Below are 22917 nucleotides of genomic sequence, written 5' to 3' on the forward strand. Positions count from 1 at the left end.
CCAAGTGAAATTGCTAAATTAACCACTAAATTACTCAGTGACAAATAGAAGATGTTGATTCAGAAATCCTTGAGGAGCACGAATAGCACACATCCAGCTTTGGGAATTCCAAAAGCATGGTTCATCAGAAAACCTGAGACAGACAGTAGACATGCACACAAATTTATCAAGAGAACAAGGTGTGAATCACTAGTAAGGAAACATCCCAGCAGATCACCCTACTTCCCTAAAGAATATCCAGTAAGTATGTGATCTGTTTTTTGCTCTGGTTTGTAGTTGCAATTTTCAAACCCAGACTTTTGCTCTTTGGGAATGTATTTATTGCTGTTCTTCTTCAATTAACTAAACTTACATGACAGATATACTAATGTACATACCCAGGCCAGGCAGTTTCACCAGCTCTTATATGATGTAATGAAAGTCAGGTATAATTATTATTTACCTTGCCAGCACATAAAGGATAAACTTCTTTTTCTACTGCTGTCTTCTACTGCTGAGGCTTCTCTATGGGAGTCTTGGAAGCCTTAGCCAAAGAGCTGTAGAACCAGGTTCATGCCCTGCGTCCCTTGATAGGTAAAGATGTTACTCCCTTGCCAAATAAATAGATTAAATAGATTATGTAGCTTCTGGAACTGTCAGCAAAAAAGCTGATGCATGGACTTGTAACAGCAAGTCAAAGAGGGATACAATTTTTGCACAAGCATACCTGGTTCCACGTCCACCCAAACGTGCTCTTCAAAGGAGGTGGGTTTTGTTCCACATCATTTCTGACTTCCCATGTTGCTTTAGCTGCAGTGCAGAGAGGATGCAGAGGTCATGGCCATTGTGGACACACATAATCACAAAATGATAGATGTCCCCAAAGAACACTGAAGTCAAAAAGGGAGAGGCACCGTGAGTCAGATAGGGGTTTTTTTCAGCTTTCAGTTTTTGATTTTCGTGCCTCAGATCCAACCATTCTATTGGAGCCCTTTCTTGAACTGACCACAGCCATCTTCCGAAAAGCCTGTAATTATGTCAGTTGATCCAAAGTATCTACAGAAGCTTCTGCAAAATCTGAGATCAAAAAGGAGGAATCTCACCATTGGTGTGGAGCAACGGAGGACTCTTCTGCTCCCAAAAGGGACAATTCCCCACAGCTTCATGCTGGTAATTACTGCTGTCTCTTGCTGGATGTAGTAATCATGGAGCCACACTATTCACCAGCACCATTTGTTAATCTGTGTTAGGGAATATGTACAGGAAGAAATAGTAAATTAGGGATTTGTTTGTTTTGTTGTTTGCTTGTTGTTTTTTTAATGCATCAGCAAACTCGCTGCGCAGTCCCACAATCACCGGCTCTGTGTGGGTGGAAATGGCAACTGAGTGCAGATCAGCAACATGTTTGTAAATCAGTTTACTCCGTGTGAAGTTATTCCCCAAGTACTCATTCAACAGATCATTTTAAAGATATCTCTGGTGTGTCTGTACGAGTTGCAGTCGCTACAGCGCAGGTGTAGCTCCAAGAACATGAACGAGCATGAGATTTGCAACAGAAAGATGCAGGACAGGACTCAAATTGAGAAATGAGAAATCTTGGGTAGGTGGCAGAGGACTCTGGCAGCAGTTCTGTTTGTCATGAATCAGGATGGGAAAGTGAAAACAAGCTGAGCACCCGGGGAGATGGGAGAGAGCCAGGGGAAAATGTTTCAGCTGCCGACAAGGATGATGATGGGCAGGCAGCCAAAAGTGTGTGAGCCATTGGATATGCGCTTGGCACTGACTCTCCTGGGAGAAAAAGTGGACAAAAGAGAAAGAAGGAAGGAATCAAAACATCAGCAAGGAAACCGAAAGCAAGAGAGGTTGCTTGGATCAGCTTTACTCATAATGTCCTCACTATCAGGCATAGTCCATGCTGGCTATAAGGTAGTTGCACAATCTGATCTCAGTCACAAAGCTTAATCGTTCCACATCCTGGAACTTTAAGCCATATTTTATATTTGATTGTAATTGCAGTTCCTAAGGCACTTTATAACAGCAACTAGGAAATTTGCTAAATCCTTTTCACAAGAGTATGAAAACAAACAGGCAGAAAAGCAAAAAAGCCCAACATTAACACAGGATATTCCCCACCCTATCATAAAATGATACACTTCCCTTTTTCTAAAATGAGTGTCTATAAAGCAGATGAACTCTTGCAAAACTCCTTGAAGAGCTGAGTAAATACAGAAACATTTTGTTGTCTTAGGAATAAATTTCACTAACAAATTTTGTTCGCCAGTTTCCCCTCTGCTGAATCTGTACTGTTTTTATAATACCTGTACTGGGTGGCAACTAGAAACAAGCTTTGCTAGCTACCACAAAAATGTAGTTCAGAGAAAAAGGCTTATCCCAAATATATTCTTCTCCTGAAATGTATCAAAATATCACTTATGTCATATTTCCCCTTCTGTGAAAATGCTGGAAAACTACTTGCTGCATCAGACCCATAAAAGTGAGAGCAAAATGGCAAGAGATTATATCACATTTGGAAGGGGCTGAAGCAGAGGGTGTTTGGGGAAGTTTGTAAAAAGAAGATTCTGTAGTAGCAGCTGAAAAAAAAAAAGAAAAAAGAACAATATGCACAGGTGAGAAACTATAGAAATTACCTGAATTGGCAGGAGGAATTTTGGAAAGAGGAGTTCTGCCAGAGGGTGAATAACTAGCTCTAATATCAAGAGAACTGCTCAGGGATGTGCTCACGTGTTTGCTTTCCTGGTGAGTGGATACGAATGCCTAATGCACGGTTCAGTGGCAGTAGGAGCTGAGTGTGGATCCGGTTGTAAAAGCAAAATGACTTTGACTCACAGAACGAGATCTATGGGAGTTTTTGGCCGCTCTGCAATGTGGTGTGAGGGGGCACGGAGGGTGCGGCGAGCGGTGCGGTGCGGGCTGCGGTCCCTGCAGAGGATGTGCGGGCACTGCCAAGGTCCCGCAGCATCGCTGAGGTTCGGGGTTTGCGCCGGGGCCGTGTCGGGGCTTGAGGAGGCACACACGGCTCCGGGGAAAGGCAACGCGATGATCTGAGCTCTTTTCTAACTCAACTGAATTGATTCTGTGAAGTATCTCTGCGATGAGCGTGCGGGAGGGAGCGGAGGGCAGGCACGGACAGCACATGAGGGGACAAAAGGGTGACAACAGAGGGGGGGGAGCGGAGCCAGCGCAGGACCACGGCGATGCTGCCGCGGGACGCTTCTCCCGCAGCCCAGGGGCGGGGCCGGCTCTGCCCAGGTGGCGGGGCCGGGCCTCGTCCGCCGCTCCCCGCCTGGCTCGGGTTACCTGGGCGGGCCGTTCCGCCGCGCGGCCCTTCCCGTCTGGCCCGGCCCCTCGACGGGAAGTGGGATCGTGGGGCCGTGCCGGGCCGGCTGGAGCCATGGCTTTGCAGGGAGCTCCGGCTTTCCGGGGATCCCCGGCTTTGCAGGGAGCCCCGGTGCGGAGCCGCCTCCTCCTCGCCGTGTGGTGGGCGGTCGTCGCGGGCACGTCGGCAGGTGCGAGCGGGAAGGGGCGCGGGAGGGACCGGGCGCTGGGAGCGGGACACGCTGTCGGGTCCGCGCCGTGCCCGGCGGGGTCGGGGCTGGAGCAGGCGCTGCCGGGCTCTTCCACGGCTCGGCCGAGGGCTCGGCGCACATGTGGATTTATATACATACACCTATTTAAGGGAAATGTTTTCATTTTGCAGTAGAAATCTCGGCCGAAGCGCGTGTGCGAGGCAGCGCCGGCCGTGCGTCCTGTCCTGCCGCTGACTGGGCGGAGGAATGGGAGCGCTTTAAATCTGCGCTTCTCTCGCACTTAGAGCAGCGTTTGACAGGGTCGGCAGAAAGCCGTTAAGTTCTGCCTTCGCTTCCCGGGCCTGTCTCTGCCTTAACCCGGAGCAGAAGCCCCGCACCCTCCTCCCGGCGCCCGTGTCGCGCGGCGCAGGCAGCGCTGCGGGAGCGGGTCCGCGGGTGCGGGTCCCTCGCACAGCCCCTCGCCCGGTGCCTCTGCCCTCGCCCGGTGCCTCTGCCCTCGCCCGGTGCCTCTGCCCTCGCCCCTGCCTTCGGTGTCCCCGCTCCTGGAAGCGCGAACGTTTGGTTGAAGGAAAGACCTCTGAGGGTTTCGTAAGGACCCGGGAGCGAAGCTTCGTTAGTTCTGTCTCTGCTCATGTTATCCCAAAACCTACTTGGAAACATTAAGAGAATTGTTATTTTTCAACTGGCTACAATTCACGTAAAATAAAATTAACTTTCAGGAAATGCTGGGAGGACAAAATAAAAATGCGATGTCTCTTTTATTACTTTACAGCACTTGCTCGGTGCTTGATGCAAAGGATTTGTTGATATTTCTACAGTAGGGCTTTTAGAGGTAATGTTTTCTATGCGGAATTGCCTCAGCCTATCTCTGCTAATTGCTGCTGTTCTTTCCTTTCTTAGAAGCACCACCGTGGTTTTGCTTTTTAAGAGTGAAATAATGGCTTCCCTACGTTTTGTAGTTGGTCATCGAGTTGTTCTGCTAAAATTTCTGTAGATATTTTAAGAGTGAAAGTATTAGACTCTGTATTTTATGCAAAAAAGTATGAGACTGGCATAGCCTAAAGGTGAATGTAATTGAGCACGAGCTTCAGAATTCTGTAGATTAATCGAAAACCTACTAGACTTAAACATTTTATACTATTTAATGATTTCTTTATAAGCTTTGGATATTACCACTTCTTTATGTGGTCAGAAATCTGTTAACTTAAGCACAATGACTTCTAATTAAGCCTATCAGAAGAAGATGTTTAGAACTTCAGAATAGCAATCAGGGATGACACTGTAATATTTTAATGGTTTTATGGCTTTTGTAGGTAATTAAAAATTTGATTATGAAATGATTAAATGCTTAGAGCTGCGTAGTCGAGTTGAAAAAATGCATACCTTTTTTTTTTTTGTATGATCAGAAGGTCTCAGTATTTGCAAACTTAATGCCCCTATGCTGTTCCTAAAACCTGATGTAAGTTTTTTAGTAGAATAGATAATAGGCAAAGGTGTTGTGGCTAAGTTTGGTTTTCTGAGTCGAGACTGCATTTTTGCAAGAAGAAAAATTTCTCTGCTCCTGACATCATCTATAAAATTAAAGAAACAAACAAAAATCCCAAAAGTTTTAAGTATTCAAAAAAGCTAGCAGTATTCAGACTAAATCAGTAAATCATTGTAATTTTTCTTATTTTCTGTGTAAGTATCCATTATCCGTGCATCCACGTGGACCCGCAGAGGCAGTAATGTCTGATCTCTGCCATTGTCTGTCCTTTAAGTATGCAAAGGTCCAGGACTTTGATGAATTTCCTTCAAGTCTTGGCTGTTCTGGCTCTCAGGAAATGTAAGATAATGGTGTCACAGATGCTTTGAGCAGAATTCTTGCTCAAGGAAGCTCTTTTGCTTTTCTGTTTTCCTTCTTCCTTGTGGCAACAGAAGGAAATGGGTCTGCGGTTGTGATCTAGATGGAAAAACTGATCTTGATGGAATTACTCTGCCCTTTTCCTATGTGTTCCCTTAAATGTTGGGATGGGTTGAGCTTGGTTTCCTGGAACGAGCAAGACCTGCAGCACTAGTTGATATCTGTTTGAAGTGTTTGTGAAACTATTGAGTAACAAGGGTACTCTCTCTCCACAGTAAAATGGGTGGTGGTGCCTCAGTGATGGTATCTGTAGATACCCTGAGGAGGAGTCTCATTGGGCTTCTTGTTTAATACTTTGTCATAGTTCATATTAGAATAGCCCTTTAAAAACAAAATCCACCCACATTTTCTTGGGGAATTCCCAATTGGTAATTCTTTCTAGAATTGATGTCTGACACATCTTTACTTTTTCCTGGCACTTTTCTGTTTTCTGCTGTATTTCCCTTCTTTGTTTTCTAACGTGGCCTTTAGGCTGTGTGATGGGGTCTTGAGTAGACATTGGTTCAGTGCAAAAGTGAAGGAAGGGTCAAAGCACAAATGGATTTATCCCAGCAACTATCTCCGAGTCATGGCTCTACTTCTGTCTGGCTTTTGCAGAGGTGAAAAAAAATGTACCTCTGAAATGTTCCAGCCATAAATTACTACTTCTCCCACACTGGTTTTACTCACTGTGCCAGAACATAGCATTAAAAATTTAATAAGTGAGTAATTGAAAAAATAATGTGGTTTCCATGTTGTTCTTTAAGATTCTTGCCTTTGCAGTCTTTGCTTCGGTTGGGCTAAATTGTGGTTCTCACATAAAGCTGTTGCTTGTAGAATGTAATCACTTGTCTTTTTACTCTCTAAAGCTGCATTGATGGATGACTTCTGGGTAGAACAAAGTCTTAATAGCTCCACAAAATATATATAGTAATTTTACTGAAGTTTCAGCATGTGTGATCCAAACTCACAGCAGAAAAAACTGAAAAATTAGACTCATCTTCCCTCCCCATGCATAAGCTTGAGTATCACTATGTTGTTGCATGCTGCAGCTTCTTGAAAATGACTTTCCAATTATTTTGTGCATATTTGAATTATTGATGGATTGAGGCAACAGAAATACTAGAAACAATTTAATGGGTAGTGGCTTATCTGATACCAAATACAAGCTGATGAAGTTGAGAAGTTATGTATGTCCTTCTTTGTTGGAGAGTTAAAAGTCTGTCAGTATTACTAATGGTAAAGTGTCAACCAACAATATTGTTACAATGATAACTCCTTTCTTCTAGGAGCAAAAATTCTCCCACCCCCGTCCAACTTGGACTACTCATTTACCCAAATGTGCACTCTGAACTGGACATGGAATCCACCCCAAAACATCAGCAGTAGCTGCAACCTGGAGTATTCCAGTGACATTGTCATTAATGATGTTCCTCAGGACAGGAGAGTAAGTACATCACCTCTTTAAATTCTGCTGTACCCTGGTGATTGTGTTATTGGTGTCAAACTACATGTGTGTGAGCATATGCACATATATAACTATATATAAATACAGTTTGAATATAGCCTTTAGTTGTTGTCATGGGATGAAAACCTCAAAAATGAGTCATACGGGATCTTCAGATTAGGAAAAGCTGTTTGTTGCTCTCTGATAATGGAGCTGCTAATGGTAACACAGAAGTACCATCATAATAATGTGAAAAGTCGTGTTTCAGTCTTTGCTTATGCAGCTTTCTAGACAAAATAAGATGTATGCAAGACAGTGTACATCTTTAAGACTTGAATAGGAATTTGCCAAGGCTGATCCCCTTTACTTTGAACTCAGTTTCAGAAGGAGCCATGCTCATTTAGCTGTGATTTGACAGCTCAGCATCTTTTGGAGGGTATGCCAAGTATTATCATTCTCAAATTTGCCCTGTCCCTGTGTTTACAGTTATTCATGGGTGCTTGTGCTACAAAGACAACATGGAGCACATTTGTTCCCTTGAATAGAAATTGTAAAACTTGTTGGTTTGGGACTTTTGTTTTAATTTGTTAGAGGATTTTCAGCCCAGATGTGATCCTTGCTGTGGATTAGCAACTGTTTGGTCAGGCTGAGAGTGCATTGCCATGGTGCTGAAGGGGCCATGGGAGAAATGTTTTTGCAATTTATTTCCAGTAAGATGCCCATAATTTCAAGCCATGAGAATTTGAAGCCTTGAGTACACACCAACTTGTGGCATTGGCAGTGCTGCTCTTTCAGATATGGTTAAAATTGATATGATGCCTCTTGAAACATTCCTTTGTTGTTGAGCCCTGTTACATTTATACAGCCTGATGTTACAATAGTCTCTTCATGGTGACTGCTGTATTCTTTCTCACAGCTCCAGGACATCCTGGACATGAAGTAAGGCTGTGGTTTGGCCAGGCTGGATGGTGTGTTGAGCAACATGGTCTAGTGGGAAGGCAGGAATCCATGGCAAGGTTGGAACTAGATGATCTTTAGGGTCCCTTCCAATGCAAACTGTTTTGTGGTTCTGTGGTTTTGCAAACAGCTGCGTTGATTTAACATCACTACTAAAATGGTGATGTTTCATTTTTGACACCTCTTTCTCTAACAATCCTCACTGGACCTTTAAATGAACCAGCTGAACCTGCTAACTCAGCAGAAACCTATTTACATCTTCTGATTGATTCACTAACAATTAGAAAGTGTCCTTAGTTAATGAGCTGAATGAGTTTGTAGAAGAGTCGAACAGATGGTAAAGTCAGCAACATTAAAATTGCTGAGGGACACCGGTTTCAAAGGACAGATGAACCAGACTATCATCTTGCTGCATCTTTTTGCATTACAGTTCATAGCACCTACTCTATCTATTGCTGTTTAGTTTCTTTGCTCTCTCATTAGGACCAATGTTTAGTATTTACTTTTATACTTGAGTGGTTACAGCATTCTTTGGTCGTAACAAAGATACTGATTTTGTATCCATTTTTCACTTAAGTAAAAGACATCCCACTAGCCCAACAGTAGGTGTTTAGAAAGTGTGTGATAAAAGGATTAGCCTTTTTCTCACACAAACATGTACTCTGTTTTGAAAATGTAAGCTTATAGACAGACTACTTGAGCTTAAAGTGGTGTCACTGTATTTAGTAGCCATTTGTGGGTTTGTTTTGTTAACTTCTCCTGTTGCTCCTTAAATCCATGAAAACTCTTCTCTTGCTTTTTGCTTGTGTCTCCAAATGTTCTTTCTTTTTGTCATGCACTGATGTGCACATACACAGAAAGATGAAGGTTAGATCTTTAAGCTCCTGTTTATATAGTGACAGTATAAACATGTTTCTTTTGCATTATCCATGAAGACTCATTTCCCCCATGTTATACTTGTTTCTTGCTCTCTTGTGAGTTCTGAGTGCCACTGATGAGGAAAAAGCAAAGCCAAGTGATGTTGAGACTTCCCACATTGTCAGACACTGATTTCATGTGGCTTTGAGCTGCAATCTTTCTGAGGGGCTGTAATGCATTCTTATGTTGGTAGGAATTCCCATGTGTCTGAGATAGTATTGATGCCTTTAGATATTTAAGATTTGTAGCATATAAATTTTTAATTATAGGGCTGTATCATTTCTAACACTTTAAAAATAGCAGTTATTAACAGTTACTAAAGCCCTTTCTCACTTTCTATATCAAAGTCTTGAAAGTCTTCAAATTTTGTTCTAATGTTCTATTCAAGGAAAAGATTTTAGCAAGTACATCTTGTTTGGGACATGTACCTAGAAGTACATAATAAGGTATCATTGTAGTTAAAGCAATAGAAGGCCCAGAAGCCTCAAAGAAGCTCCAAAGAAGGCATGTGATGTGAAAATGATGGTGAAGAAGGAAGGAGTCTTGACACTTCCCACTCAGTTCTGGGGAGGCAGACCTGAGGGAGGTTCTGGGGCTGGGCAGTTCTCAAGTTGGATGTATCCATTAGATATGACAATTAATTAGTGTTATAAATTTGTAGGAGCCTTATACTTATTGTCCACTTATGTATTTAGTGTACCTTGAAGTGTTTTAGTTAAAGACCTGCTCTCTCTTTTATCTATACCAATAGCGTCTCGGAAGTTCTTTTCTTCCATTTTAGGCATCAGTATGACAAATGTTGTGGTTTTCCTCCCCCAATCTAAACCCAGGAATGGAGTAAGAGTCTCTTCCGTGTGACGGACGCGTTCTTGGATGAGGAAATGGGTTTCAAAGTGAGAAGTGAGTGCAAGCGTGATAACAGCAGTGAGCCCAGTCCATGGGTGGAGACCTCCCTTCAGCCAAAAGGTAACACAAGCAACAACCAGACCCGGGAGAATTTGCTTTTTGTCTACTATTTTAAAGAGGTATCATAGACACCAGACAGATACCAGACCCAAGGGCCAGTTCAATTGTCAGAGCTTAAGCAGAATGATTATAAAACATTGAAACACAAGTGGCGTTTTCTGATGCTTAAAATCTTACAGGCAAGCTTGTAAAATTTAAATGCTCTTCCAAAAAATGATGTAGTTCCTGTCCTTCCTCTTGTCCCTGCTGTATCATGGTTGTGGGATAAGAGATAACTTAGATAGTAATAAGTTTGCTGCCTTCATGACTAACATATAAGTCAGTTTATTTTCTGTTATTTTTCTGTACTAGCAAAGCCCCCTAAAATAACCTACATTTGGACTTGCTGGAGGGAAGAATCTAGCAAATTTAACAACTTGTTGAATAAATGATTTAAATCATTATAGTAGGGTTCTGTATTTTTCAAAAGAGATGACTGGAGTCTACAAAGCTGTGCATAGCAAAATGAATAGAGCAAAAGTATTTTTTGCTTCCTGAAATGCAGAAGTAAGGGGTCCACAGCAAAACTATTGGCAAACAGACTTTGAGGAATAATGCATTTTTGCTGAATGCTTGAAGCTAGGATGTACAGCAGGGAAATAAAGGCTCTTGCCAGAAGTCTGTCTTAACCCAGGAGTGTGACTTGATGTGGATGGAAACCACATGTGAATGGGAGAATCAGAGACCTTATCCAGCCTGTCAGTGTGTCTGCCAAAAGGGTGTTCTGGAAAATCAGGGAAGCAGATAATTAGGACAGCACATACTAAACAGGCTAGGGCTTCTAAAAGTCTGTTTGCAGATGAAATATTTTTCAATACTTCTTGGAATAGCAAACCAGTTTCATTTCCCTGTACTCTTAAGTTGAACTACCAACCGTGCATTTTCCCTGAAGTAGCAAAGTAAATTTGGGTTTAAAAACACATTTAATTTTTAGTTCATGGACATGGTGCTACTTGTTACTAGTGAAAAATAGCCAATATGCTGTAATACAATAATACAGTATGAAGAACTTGTACCATTCAGAAATGCAATATTTAATATGAAAGACTTTATTCCATAATTGCTCTGCCTGGGAGATACATTGATGTCTCTATTCACAGTTGCTATGTCCTTATTTATGTTCTGTAATTTGAGTTTTCCATATGTTGAATTTGAATGTCTAGAGGTGAATGGGTCTCAGTTAAAAAATCAACTTACCCAGTGTTGTTTTTGTTTGTATTTAAGACCTACAGGCATTTCCATATCCAGAATACCAAGCAACTAATATTGTATCGGGAGAAGATAATAATAGTCAGTATTTAATTACACTTAGTGTTGATGGCTCTAATAGCACTTAGCTTTGTTATAGTTTTCCCTGTAATTGCCAGTTACTTTGACTCCTTTTTAAAGTATCTGTAGATTAAAAGGATAAAATATTTTCCTGACTCAACATCTTATCCTTAGCATCAAGTAGCCGTGAGTAGTAATTCAGCCACAGTGAAAACTGAGATTTGCTGTTGTGATTGGCTTGCATTTAGATTTGTGTCACAGAATCACAGACTATTCTGAGTTGGAAGGGACCCACAAGGATCATCGAGTCCAACTCTTAAGTCAATGGCCCACATAGGGGATTGAACCCATGACCTTGGCATTATTACAACCAAGTTTTAACCAACTGAGATAATTTCAATTATTACAAGCTATAAACAACTGAAATTTATCATCTGCTGTGCTGAGACAGCCACTGCAATCTAAGAGATAACCAATGCATTTTTGCCTTCCAAAGAGTTTCAGTTATGTAAAAAGGGTTGCTTTATTTCTGGAAACAGAGGAGAAGACTTTGGCAAAACAAATCTTACAGAATCTTTCCAACTTGCCTCATAGGTATTCCAGGTACTGCTGCTGTTGACTTGAGCTGTGTTTGGCACAATTTGGAGTACATGGTTTGTATGTGGCACGCTGGGGAGAATGCAAGTAGTGACACCAACTATACGCTGCTCTACTGGTTCGTATGAGCTTTTTATTCCCAAATCAAGTGCTTTAGTGCTAATCTCTGGTTTTACATTACATCTTCTACTTGTCTGCTTCCTGTTGCTTTGAAAGTTCCAGGGCCTTGAGTCCAAGTTAGTGTTCAGTCCTGTCGAACAAAAGGTTCCAGAGCCTGCTGTGGCCAAGACTTTTTGGGAAGTTGATATAACTATTACATGAAGCACTGGCTGCTTCTGTTGCCCATTTTGACATAACTGCTGTGTTGTTTTTTGTTTTGTTTTTTTTTTCTAATCAAGCATTTGATTCCAAGAGGGAAGAATTAAAAATTAAGCTAGACCAATATATTAATTGTTTTCTTTGCAGTCCAACAAACATGGTCTGTTTAAGCTGGAATCACTCACTAATATACGTCTCAGCTCATAAAACACTGGGAAATGGTATGAAAGCATTAATAACTCTTGGCAGTAGTTTTGTTTGCATCTTCGATGTCCTAAATAACAGATTCACCTTTAAAGTTACAAGGAACATCTTTTTATCATCATCATCAGCCCCGCTGGCCCGTGGACTGCCATAAATAGTGTCTTGTTCCAAAGGATCAGAGTTGTCTGAACAATCTTGGCATCAGTATCTGTATATGCTCTATGCATAAATCTGCACCTTGGTGGGGCTTGTAAAATGCCACATTGCATTAGCTTGTGTAGAAATAGTGAATTTTTGTTTTGTTTTTTGTTGTAGTTTTAAATCATCTTCCTGTCTTATTTGAACTAACTGCATCAACTTTTTCCTCTCCCTCTCCAGTGGCAGTCACAGTCTGTTTGATTCAAGGCATTTTGGGATCAAACAGCAGAAAACTTGCTGCTTTAGTTAAATTTGGGGGAGCTGTTTGTTCCCTCTCTCTAGACTGCTGCTCAAAGAAAGAACAGGACCAATGAGGCATTAAAGATCTGAATTTCTAGGTATATGGATACTTTACTGGAATAATGCTTTAGATTTGAGTTATATATTTTGAATTTGTTCCTTAATTTTAATGGAAGATGCAGCTGCAGTGACTGCAAAGTGTTTTAATTCATGCTGCTTAGAAAGAATAATAATTTTTAGATTAAAAAAAATGAAGAAAACACTTTAGTTTTAGACTGAAAAATACATTTTCCACATGCAGGTGAGGGGTTTTTTCCAGCTTTTTCCAGTTTTGGTTTTCAGAAATGTGTAAACAACTGCCTGAAAAACTATTGCCTAGTTCCATTCTTTGATATCTTCTTCTAAACCACTACCTTTTCATCCAAAGTGGATATAAAAATAATGATAGCTTAGAACAAACAAATCCAGCCAGTACACAGCAATTCCTGCTGATATGGAGGTGTATGAGAGCAGGTTGATGCCTCTGCACTGAGCTGTCTGCTTGGATGCCTCTGTCCTCCTCAGCCCCAGGGCAGGGAGGTGGAAAGGTGAATAAAAATTAGGTCTGTGCTGAAAACAGGACAGAATCTTCAGCTTTTCAAGCCTGTGTATTGAGGTATGAAGTGGGGCAATGCCATTCCTTTTGTGCTCCTATAGCAAGCTCTGATTTGCTCTCTATCACTTTAAAATAAATAATCAGTTTTCTCGGGAGGAAAAGCTGCTGGTAGATTTTCATTGGGGCTTGAGGAACAAAGAGAAGCAAGGAAGGGTTGTCATAACTTCTGTGTTATTGAAAGTGAATACTGACATTTTGAACAGTAAAGGCAGGTAAATAGGTGAAACTCAGCTGTCTCAAGCAAGAGCTGTGGGACTTGAGGCAGAGCTAAAGGAGACTGATCAGTCCATTCTATCATGGAAGTGAGATTCTTTTGACAAGAAGTGGTCCAAATTAGTTTGCTTTCTAAATATTTTTTCCTTGAAATTGTTTTCCCATTTGGAAAATGTGAGTCAAATCTGACTGCCGTTGTTGTCTTCGATTCTTTGATACAAAGCAAACCTGCCTCTCTTTCTACTCCTTGGCACTCTTCTCAAAAGTAATATTCTTTCTGAAGCTTGAGATAATTTAGAGGCTTCTTACTTTGCCCAGCTTTACTTTTCTGTATGCTGTAGCACAGCTTTAATGCAAGATTGGTCTTCAGAATTTGTAACAGGTTCAAAACCAAGCTTGCCCCTTTGATGTCCTTTTCTTCTGAACTTTACAAAAATAATTTTATTCCTATAGGTTTGATGGTTTGAAAAACCCAGAGAAGTGTAGCAACTATTCCATAGACCAAGGAATCTTTGGATGCATTTTCAATCTTACCTTCCCAAAAGTCACCAATACTTACCCAGCGATAAGTATTTTGATTAGAGGTGACTCTGAAGAAATTAGGCCTGTGTGTGCAAGTAAAAATCCTACTACTCTTGGTAAGTTTAACACCACATCATAAAATAATTAAAATAAGAAGTTTGGTAGTTTATTGCTGTGTTTGGGAAACTTGTACCTCATAAGGTGTGGATGAGACACAATTAGATGCTCCCTTCTATTGACCTTTGATTTGAAGTTATATAGAAAGGGTTTGTTTTCTGGTGGGTGGGTGTTAGCGAGGGAGGGGTAATTTCCCACTCACTTCTAGTTTTATGCTTTAGTTGGATTTATTCTTTTTGACTTTCTGCTGCTAATGTTTTCCTATTTCTGTTCCTTAACTGGTATAAATGTAATATTCTGCAGTACAAAACTTGAGCATTTTTTTAAAGTGGTGGAATAGACTTTTGAACTAATTATTCCATTCTGCATTTCAGTAAAACCTGCTACACCAAGTCAAGTGACATTGTCAAAGATTAATGATAAAATACATTTAAAATGGAGTGAATCAGAAACCTTTCCAAAAGGTTGTTTGGTTTATGAAATTAAATGTCGCAATGGTGATTCGGACACCGGTCGGATAATTCCAGTAAGTTTTCGTTACTATTTTTTTCCTATGTCTCTTTTGTAATTTGTGTTGATATTCAGAGTAACTCAAATATTTGCTGTTGAAACTGAGTGGCTAATGTGCTACATGTGAATGGGTTGAGTGCACTACCTGGAAGTGTTGCGTGAACGTAAGAATTTTCTCTTATACACAGCAGGTTTTTGTGAGTAATACCTGTAATCAAAATTCAAGTTTTCTGAATGCTTCCCATCATTTGTTAGGGCAAAGCAGTAATGTGTAAGAACAGTCTGATAAAGAAGTATATACAAAACTATCAAGAATTGCACTCTGGTGCCTGTTTGCTGCTCAGGGGTATGGGCTTTCCTGTGTCGGTGTTGGGTTTTTCTGTCGTGGGCAGATGTGAGACTGGTTTTTAATGGTGGGACTTGATTATTTTAAAGAAAAATCAATTGCTGATGCCCACAAGAACACAATGTCATACAGAAAAGGGAATAAATAGACTGAGGATGGAGGGGAAAAAAGGAATGAAGAGGTGTGCACTCTTAGATGCACTGATTTTAATGTATGTGTAAAAGCATTGGGTTCAGTGTCTGGATGTACTCATACCTGTATTTGCATAGTCAAACTGACTGTACTGTTTGATCAGAATGGTAAACAGCATGATAAATTGCAAAGTAAGTGGCAGTCTTCTCTTGTGGAGAGCATTCAGTTGTTTATTTTACCTCAAACTTGAGTGATATCAACATTCCTCAGGAAACTGGCATTTTGGATCAAAAATAAGTGATGTTCGATCTTATCTAGTGTGTGTGCCTCTCTGTAGAGGCACCACAGAATATTTGCTATGGTCAAAGTTAGATCAACATTGCTGCCCTGGCAGAGGGGAAAGTTGTGTAAATCATAGATGTTTATCAGAAGTGAAAAAAAAAAAAGGTTATAAAAGGCACTGTTCCAGGCACTGAGTCTTAGTTTAATCATTGATGCCAAATGCTGCTGATAGATGTAGCAGTGAATGAGATTAAATCTTGCTTTGGAACTTCTATCTAGGCAGTCTGTGCTAGTTAAGTGCCACTTTGTCCTTTTTTTAATGAGGTTTAATAGGCATAAAAAGATCTATCAAAACATTCAGAATACATTAGCTGCACAATGCAAATAGGCTTGTACATGACTGAGAATATGTTGGTAATTGAACAGAGCAAATCACCATTTTTTTCCCCTTAGTCTGAAGAGAATTCTGTGTCAATTTCTGGCATTGATCCCAATAGCAAGTACATCTTCAAAGTGAAAGCAAAGCCAAAGCCTGATTGTTACAGCAGTGAGTTCTACAGTGACTGGAGTGAAGAAAAGAGCATTGGTGAGAGTGGTTGACCCTGTGTTTTGTTGCACTTTATTCTTCATCTGTAAGGCATCTAATACCTTTTGTCGGCTGAATAAATGGGAGTCAAAGATCATCTTTCTATGTATCTATTTAATTTTGGGTGAAAAGAGAGCAAGAGAGATCTAGTCCTTTGGCCACACCATCAGTTTCTGCCTGTCCTGCCGTGTTTGCCATCCATGTAGCTCGGCAACGACCCCTTTCCAGTGTGGTGCTCAGTTTTTCTGTCCTGTGTCTTGCTGGTTTGGATTTTCTTGCCAAATAATCTACATTATAATCCCCCTTTTGAAAAATGAGTCTGTCCTTGCCTACAAAAGCGTTAGTGTATTGGAAAAAGCATTGAGTCTATGAACAAATTTGAGAATTTACTTATTTGTTGTCATTCCTAAAAAGTCTCAAAGCATCCCTGAGTTTCTACAATTTTTGTTTTCCAGGTGAGAAGAAAGATTCTACAATCTATTTGGTTCTAATAATCACCATTCCATTTATAGTAGCAGTATCTACAATAATTCTGCTGGTTTATCTAAAAAGGTAAATAACGATCTCCCTACATTTGCTGCTGTCCTTGTCAAGAGTGAAAGTGTGTTAGAATCTGTCTGTGTCAACATTCCCCTTTCCTTTTGATTTCGGAAGTAAAAATAAGAAGTAAGTACAGTTACACAGAGAACAAAGGCTGGCCAGTGATGCCAAAGCTGACTCCACAAATGTTCTTGACTGCACACAAATATGATTTTTGAAGTGATGATTTTTATATTAATAGAGCTTTCATCTATATATTTTCTTTTTAATTTTATGAAGGCTGAAGATATTAATTCTTCCACCAATTCCAGACCCTAGAGAAATTCTTAAGCGCATGTTTGGAGAGCAGAATGAGGATTCCCAGGTTAGTAAGAAGCTGTTGGGGCAACTAATCTATTGAACTGGGATCTCTAGGCTTGCAGGGTTTTCTTTCCTGCTACCTGTGTTTATCTTATAACTAACTGTATATAAGTAAAGATATCATACAAAGATTAAGTATTTACAATAGTAAGTTGTACTGAAACAATTACCCAAAACTGCATATACTTTTCTAGCTATATTAGTAGAATTGCATTATTCTGTTGTTTCAGGCAGTTAACCAACATGAAACACATTTAAGAGGCTTTATTTAGGTGGTAGTTTTATCATTGTGAGGATTCTTTTGCTGTGTGAGTTTTGGTTTGAAGTTTGTTTTTGCAACTCCATTAAACGACTTCTGCTGAACATTCATGTCTTTTTCTGGTAGTTGCTCATATTCATGCTGCTGAATGAAGCTATTTCTGTTTGACTTCCAGAAACCTATATTTTTAGCATGTTTACATTTATCATAGTCAGTTAACTTTGAAGTAAAGGAGGATATTTAGAGCCACATCAAGCTTTTTGTTGATGAAAGACTTTCTGTGGTGCCTTATTTCAGGAATAAGACTGATTATGGAAACTTATTTCTAAACAAATCAATCTCAGTAGCCCTTTATAAAAACTAAGGGAAGTACCCTGATAAGCCCTAATTTATCAGTGTATGTTGTTCTCAAAGATGGGACTCCTGGCCATGAGGGCTGTGACTGTGTGGCTGTTACACTTTGGTGTGCTTTGACAAGTGCACAATTTCTCTGTGTGCTCAGTGAAAACTCTGCAAAGTGTGTACATCCCTCCTTCTCCATCCTCCTGCCTGAGCTTCAGCTGTTGGCTGTAGTTGGAAGGACGGTTCAGGTGGGGACCAGCCTTCAGTTCCCCCTGTCCAGAGGGCAGAGTTCTTCTGTCAGCTAGGCCTAAGCTATGTCTCCAAAAAGCACCATTTGTTACCCAGCTGTCTTGACTTTTTCATCATAATATGGGGTATATTGTGGAACAGGGGTCTGTCTTATTAGTCTGAAAAAACAACACTCACTACGAGGAAGCACTGCTAAAAATGTTCCTCTCTTTCAGAGCTCTGCAAAGGATGATTCCATGAATACTTATGACCGGCTAATTATAGAAGAAGAAATTCATTCCTTAGTTTTAACAGAAGCTTCAGAGAGCACTAATTCTGAAAAAGAAAACAAATAAACTCAGCTTTATTCGTGAAAGAGGAGGAAGCTCATTCCTGCTCCCATACCTCAGGTGACAATGTGGATGTGAAGAGACCCATGAGGCATTCAGCAGCTTTCACCTCACTGAGACCTTCTCTGATGCACAGAAGATGCATCACTCTGTGGCTGTTCTTCCATCTCTGATCATCCAAGATGACTAAAGATGAGCATGTACATAAATCGTCACTGCCTTGCAGTGTTCTGGCTTCAGCCACCTCCTCTGCCCTGTTACTTGTCACTTGCACTAGTGTTTGTGCCTCCTCATGGGAGACTGTCAGTGTGGATTTTTGGAGCAAGCACTGTGACTTCCCTGCAGTATTTGGCTCTGTTTTGCAGTAGGTGAGATAAGACTCATGTACAGTACATGGCTTATTAGTGCTCCTGCATGGAGCTGCTGCCAGGTGGGATCCAGGAACATGGACTGTTTGTGTGTCCAGCCCCTTCTGTGTGTGCCTGGGCTGAGCACTTTCCAGTGGACACTCATGGACTGACCTTCTTGCGCCTCTGGTTGCTGTGCATCAGCTGTGGTCTGGTCAAATCCCCTAAAAGAGTATTTTTTTTTCTTTCAAAATGTGTATGAAAAGTCTCTGCTTTCCAGCTGTTATTTTGAATATTCATAGAAAAGGCTGATTCTTAGCCTTTCAGTGGGCTGTCCTCAGATGCCTTGCCTTCTCATGGACTTCTTGGGTTAATTGTACTTTGTTGTGCTGTGCAGTGGCAGGTAACTGTATTGAGTCTTACCAGACTGTGATTCTACTTTGGCCATATTGGCCTGTAAACACCTGATTTTTGGAAGCTAAGTCATGCTCAGTCTGTCCAGCAAAATTACCAGGTTGGATGCATGAGTCAAAAGAGCTGTGGTTGAACTGTTGATGACAATGTTGGCCTGTTTTCTAAGGCCAACATGTTTGTGTAGTCATGAGACTGTGATTTGAGCCTCCCCTAGAGAAGCTTGGCAATATAAAACAAGGTGCTGATTGGACTTCTAAAAAAAAATTTCTTCTCTATTTTACTGCAGCAACTTGATGACTTTTTTTTTTAGTCATTAATTGTTTTGCTCATTTTTTGATGGTTTTGTCTGGAGGATGCTTTACCCAGCAAAGCTCGACAGATGTTTTCTGGCACAACTGTGATGTTTCTCTGCTCTGAATTCCAAGCATTAGTTTTCAGCTTGTGCTGCAAGGGTGGTAACAGCAGTACCTGAATTGTGCTGGAGGAAGAAGGTAATGTAATGGGCAGAAAGGGATCCAGGGAAGCCCTTTAGTGTTCAGGAATTTCCTGTTCCTCCCAACTAAATGCAGACACGTTAGTCATTGATACAGTCAGTCTTATCAGACTGGGAAGAGGTTTCCTGATAAGTTTGCTAGGAAATAACTCTACAGCCACTAACCTTTTAAAGTTAATCCCTGACCTGACACTCCATTCAATCAGAAATCTGAAATGAAATGCTACATTATTAGAACATGCTGATCTGTGAGAAGTAGAACAAGCCCCACTTGCTTTGTAGCTACAAATGTACATCCTTTACCCACTTACATATTCCGTCCTCAATAAATCCAGTTCTTTCCAGTCTGCGCTGAGCCTGTCAAATACACAGTTTGCTCCACATCTCTTACCTGCCTTTTGTTAGTAGTGATAGAAAGGGGAGGAGAAATTTGGCAGAACTAGCAGACTCCATATTAGCATATAGCTTTTACTTACAAGCAGGCTAAAAAAACCCCAACATTAAAAAAATTGATAAATGAGACAAAGTTAGAATAAAGCCTCAGGGATTTCAGTGAGATAAAACTCAGGTTTAAGAGTCAGTTAGCAGCATTATGTGAAATTTCAGAGGTAAAGGAATAGCATGGAGGAGAGAGTAATTAAATACCTGTGCCAACTTCATTCCCTCTGCCTTGCAGCATTTTTATTATTATAGTGATATAAATATTTTTTCAATCTACCTCATCTAGGATGTTGCTCATGACCTAGACAAACAGACCACTAGACAAACAGAAATGGATGATTTCAATATAAGGAAGCGGAAAATTTGTTTTTTAAAAAATCCAACAAAAAACCCTAAACAAATTCATATAGCCAAAACAAGAGATGGAAGGTGTTAGGCCAAAAGGAAGGCTTAAATACAAAGAATGGTTTGGATTGCTATATGGAAAGGTTTTGGATAACTGTCCTGAATAACAGTAGTTGACACACTTCCTAATGGATTAATTTCTGAGCCTGTGTTTGTGCATGCGAAGCAAGTGTCTGAGTATACTTCCATCTTTAAGGTGTATTTTTTAAGGTCGGAGGATTTTAGCTTGAAATTTACCACAGTTTGCTATCATTTGTTTGTTCTGCATTGCAGTTACTTGATCTGTAAATTTGTTCACAGAATTAATATTACTGAATGTTTTTCAATATAATGTTGTGGCATTTTGTTACTGGTTTGAGAAGATAAACTGAAACGATGGCATTTTAATGAGAAACCATGTTTGAGGGTTGCAGAACCCAGAGAAGAAAAATTGAGTGTTGCTTTGCCCTCTTCCCTTTCAAAAGTGAACTCGACCCACACGATCAGAGGGGAATGCTATAGGCGTGTTTTTGGGCAGGGATAATAGAACAGAGATGGAGCTGTGCACAAGACTTGTGCTCTCACCCTCTGTGTCCTCAAGGCCATGACATTGCCATGATTTTTCAGAATGCTGTAGAGACTTAATAAACTATCAGGCTGGAATTTGACTGAGTGCTGCAGCTTCCCAAATATATCTCCAGTGTTTGATATCTTTGCTGGCTGTTGAAGTCACTGAAAATGCCGGGTTGCTAAACTGCTGAAAGCCATTATTACCTAGTTGCTTAGACCCAAATGTGTTCCAGTGCCAAATAAACACATTAGTGATGGCTTCTTTGAAAGATTCAGATAAAGAATACTTTGTTCCCTTCAGTCCAGTGAATTAAGACATAACCATGACATTAAAAGTGAGACTCTCTGGATTTCTCTCTCCCAGTTCTCTGGTTTTGGTGATAATAGTGACCAACAATGAATCCCTTGCTGTAAATGACCTTTTCCTATGTTAATACATTCTGTTAAATAATTTTTCTGTATTTGGTGACCTAGAAAAATCGAACAATTCATTTTTATGTTTTTTGTTAATTGTAATTTATTTCGATTAAGGAATGCCATGACACAGTTGAACAGCTTTGAAGGAGTCAGAGGAACACACCAGATTGGAAGCTGTGGTGTTTCAGCACTTACTGGGTAGAACTGTTCACAGTTTGGGTATTTCCATTCACTGGAAAGTATTCAATAAACTTAGCTTTGAGTTGGAACTTCAAATACTCAGAATTTCCTCTGGAAGAAAAATGATTTTTTTTTTAATTAAAAGAAAAGAAAAAGAAAGAAAGAAAAAACCCAACAGGGGTTTTCCCTCCCCCAAGCAAGAGCAGGAGGCAGGTGAGTGGAAGCCTGAGTATGGTCAGGGCATTGCAGGAACCTCCTTCCTGTGTTACCCTGTTGCCCTGATCTGGCAGCAGGTGAGATCTGCAGGTGCAAGGGTGGGCACAGTAGGGCTGGGAGGAGCAGATCTGTTGGTTAGTTAAGATTCATCAAGATGATTCTCAAATACTTCAATTTTATTCAGTATTTGCAAAAAAACTTCTAGGGGAGCGAGCCTCATAGGTTGCACTGCCAGCTGTAGAAATGCAGCTTCTAAATAATACTGAAAATCCCAGTGCAAAACCATGTTAAAATCTCTCTTTTTGGATGAGGTTCCTGCAAGCTGTGTTGAATCATGGTGCAGCAGACTTGAGATCAGTTGATGTAACTCAATCCATGCTCTCACCACAGCAAAGCAATGTGGGTTTGGGTGGGTGGCGCAGGAGAGAAACAAACTTTCTCTCAGGTCCGGAAACTCTGCCTCAGGTTTGTAACATCTAAGAGCCTGAAAGCTCGTTGATGACTCTTAGCAGGGGGTTTTGGGTTGTTTTTTCCTCTCTTTTTTTTTTTTTCCAGCTGTGTTGGTTAGCTTAATGAAATTTTTCTTTGCTTGTAAGCCTTGTAGAAGTATCCTTTCTACAGCTGTTCTCTGATTATTGCAAATAGTCTGCAGAAGGTAATAATGCAATGGGTAAAGTGTAAAACAGCCAGTTACTCTAGTAATAGTCTCTGCTCCTTGTTTTTCTTTTTGTACTGCAGTTATTTTGATGACTCTTGCACAAAGCATCTACAAAGAGAGACTTTTCCAGTTAACCAGTGCTTCCAGTAATCATACTCTTTGCTTATTGCATCAGTTTTCTCCTATTAATTTGGCTCAAACTGCTAAAAGGGACTTGGCTAAGTGCATGAGGAGATGGAAGGCTTATTGAGAAAGAGATCATTTTTTGGAACTCAGGAAAAATTTACAAAGCTAGATCAAATGCTAGGGGCAGCTTGAACAAGTTGTTAGGCTAATGCTTTAAAAGCAGAGCTGGCCCTAAATCTTCTGGGCTGGAAAAAAAAAAAGGAAAAGGAGAAAAAAGAGTGTGCTCTGTTATGAACAAAATGGGGTGTGCAATGGGCAGCTTCTCCTACTGAACTACTGAAATTGGCATCAGCAATTTGTCTGGTTTCTGCTCTGAAACACCAGAACTGTGGTGTCTTTAAGCCACTTAGCAATGTCATTGCTGCTTCTTAACCAGGTAGCAGTAGAAACAAAATCCACTCATTTTTAAATTGCAAAAGAGCACCAAAATTAGCTTGTTTTGCCTGTTGGAGCCTTTCTCCCTCCTGCACTTCAAAGCCTCATAGCCTCACTAGTTTCCTTTCTTCACATAAAATGTCAGTGTGGAAACTTAACAAAATGACAGCTAGGTGCTCTTAAAAGGTGCACAGCTGCTCAGTCCTTCAAATGTCAAAATCAGCTACAGAGA

The 22917-nt window shown here is 40.5% G+C and overlaps 1 protein-coding gene across 2 annotated transcripts; it reads left to right on the top strand.

Moving 5' to 3' along the window:
• The first annotated feature begins 3342 nt into the window (after positions 1 to 3342).
• IL13RA1 (interleukin 13 receptor subunit alpha 1) lies at positions 3343 to 21338 on the top strand. Of its 2 annotated transcripts, XM_071569453.1 has the most exons (11): positions 3420 to 3506; positions 4300 to 4359; positions 6699 to 6856; positions 9562 to 9697; positions 11600 to 11720; positions 13884 to 14068; positions 14444 to 14595; positions 15793 to 15925; positions 16381 to 16477; positions 16745 to 16829; positions 17891 to 21338. In XM_071569453.1, exons 3-11 carry the CDS (start codon positions 6749 to 6751, stop codon positions 18008 to 18010), a joined length of 1137 nt encoding a protein of 378 aa, XP_071425554.1. In that variant the 5' UTR covers positions 3420 to 3506; positions 4300 to 4359; positions 6699 to 6748; the 3' UTR covers positions 18011 to 21338. The 2 variants fall into 2 exon arrangements, with proteins under 2 accessions (XP_071425553.1, XP_071425554.1); XM_071569452.1 differs by lacking the exon at positions 4300 to 4359 and having other exon boundaries at positions 3343 to 3506.
• Positions 21339 to 22917: the final 1579 nt, after the last annotated feature.

The sequence above is a fragment of the Pithys albifrons genome, chromosome 14, assembly GCF_047495875.1.
Source record: "Pithys albifrons albifrons isolate INPA30051 chromosome 14, PitAlb_v1, whole genome shotgun sequence".
In the NCBI taxonomy this organism is placed as follows: Eukaryota; Metazoa; Chordata; class Aves; order Passeriformes; family Thamnophilidae; genus Pithys; species Pithys albifrons.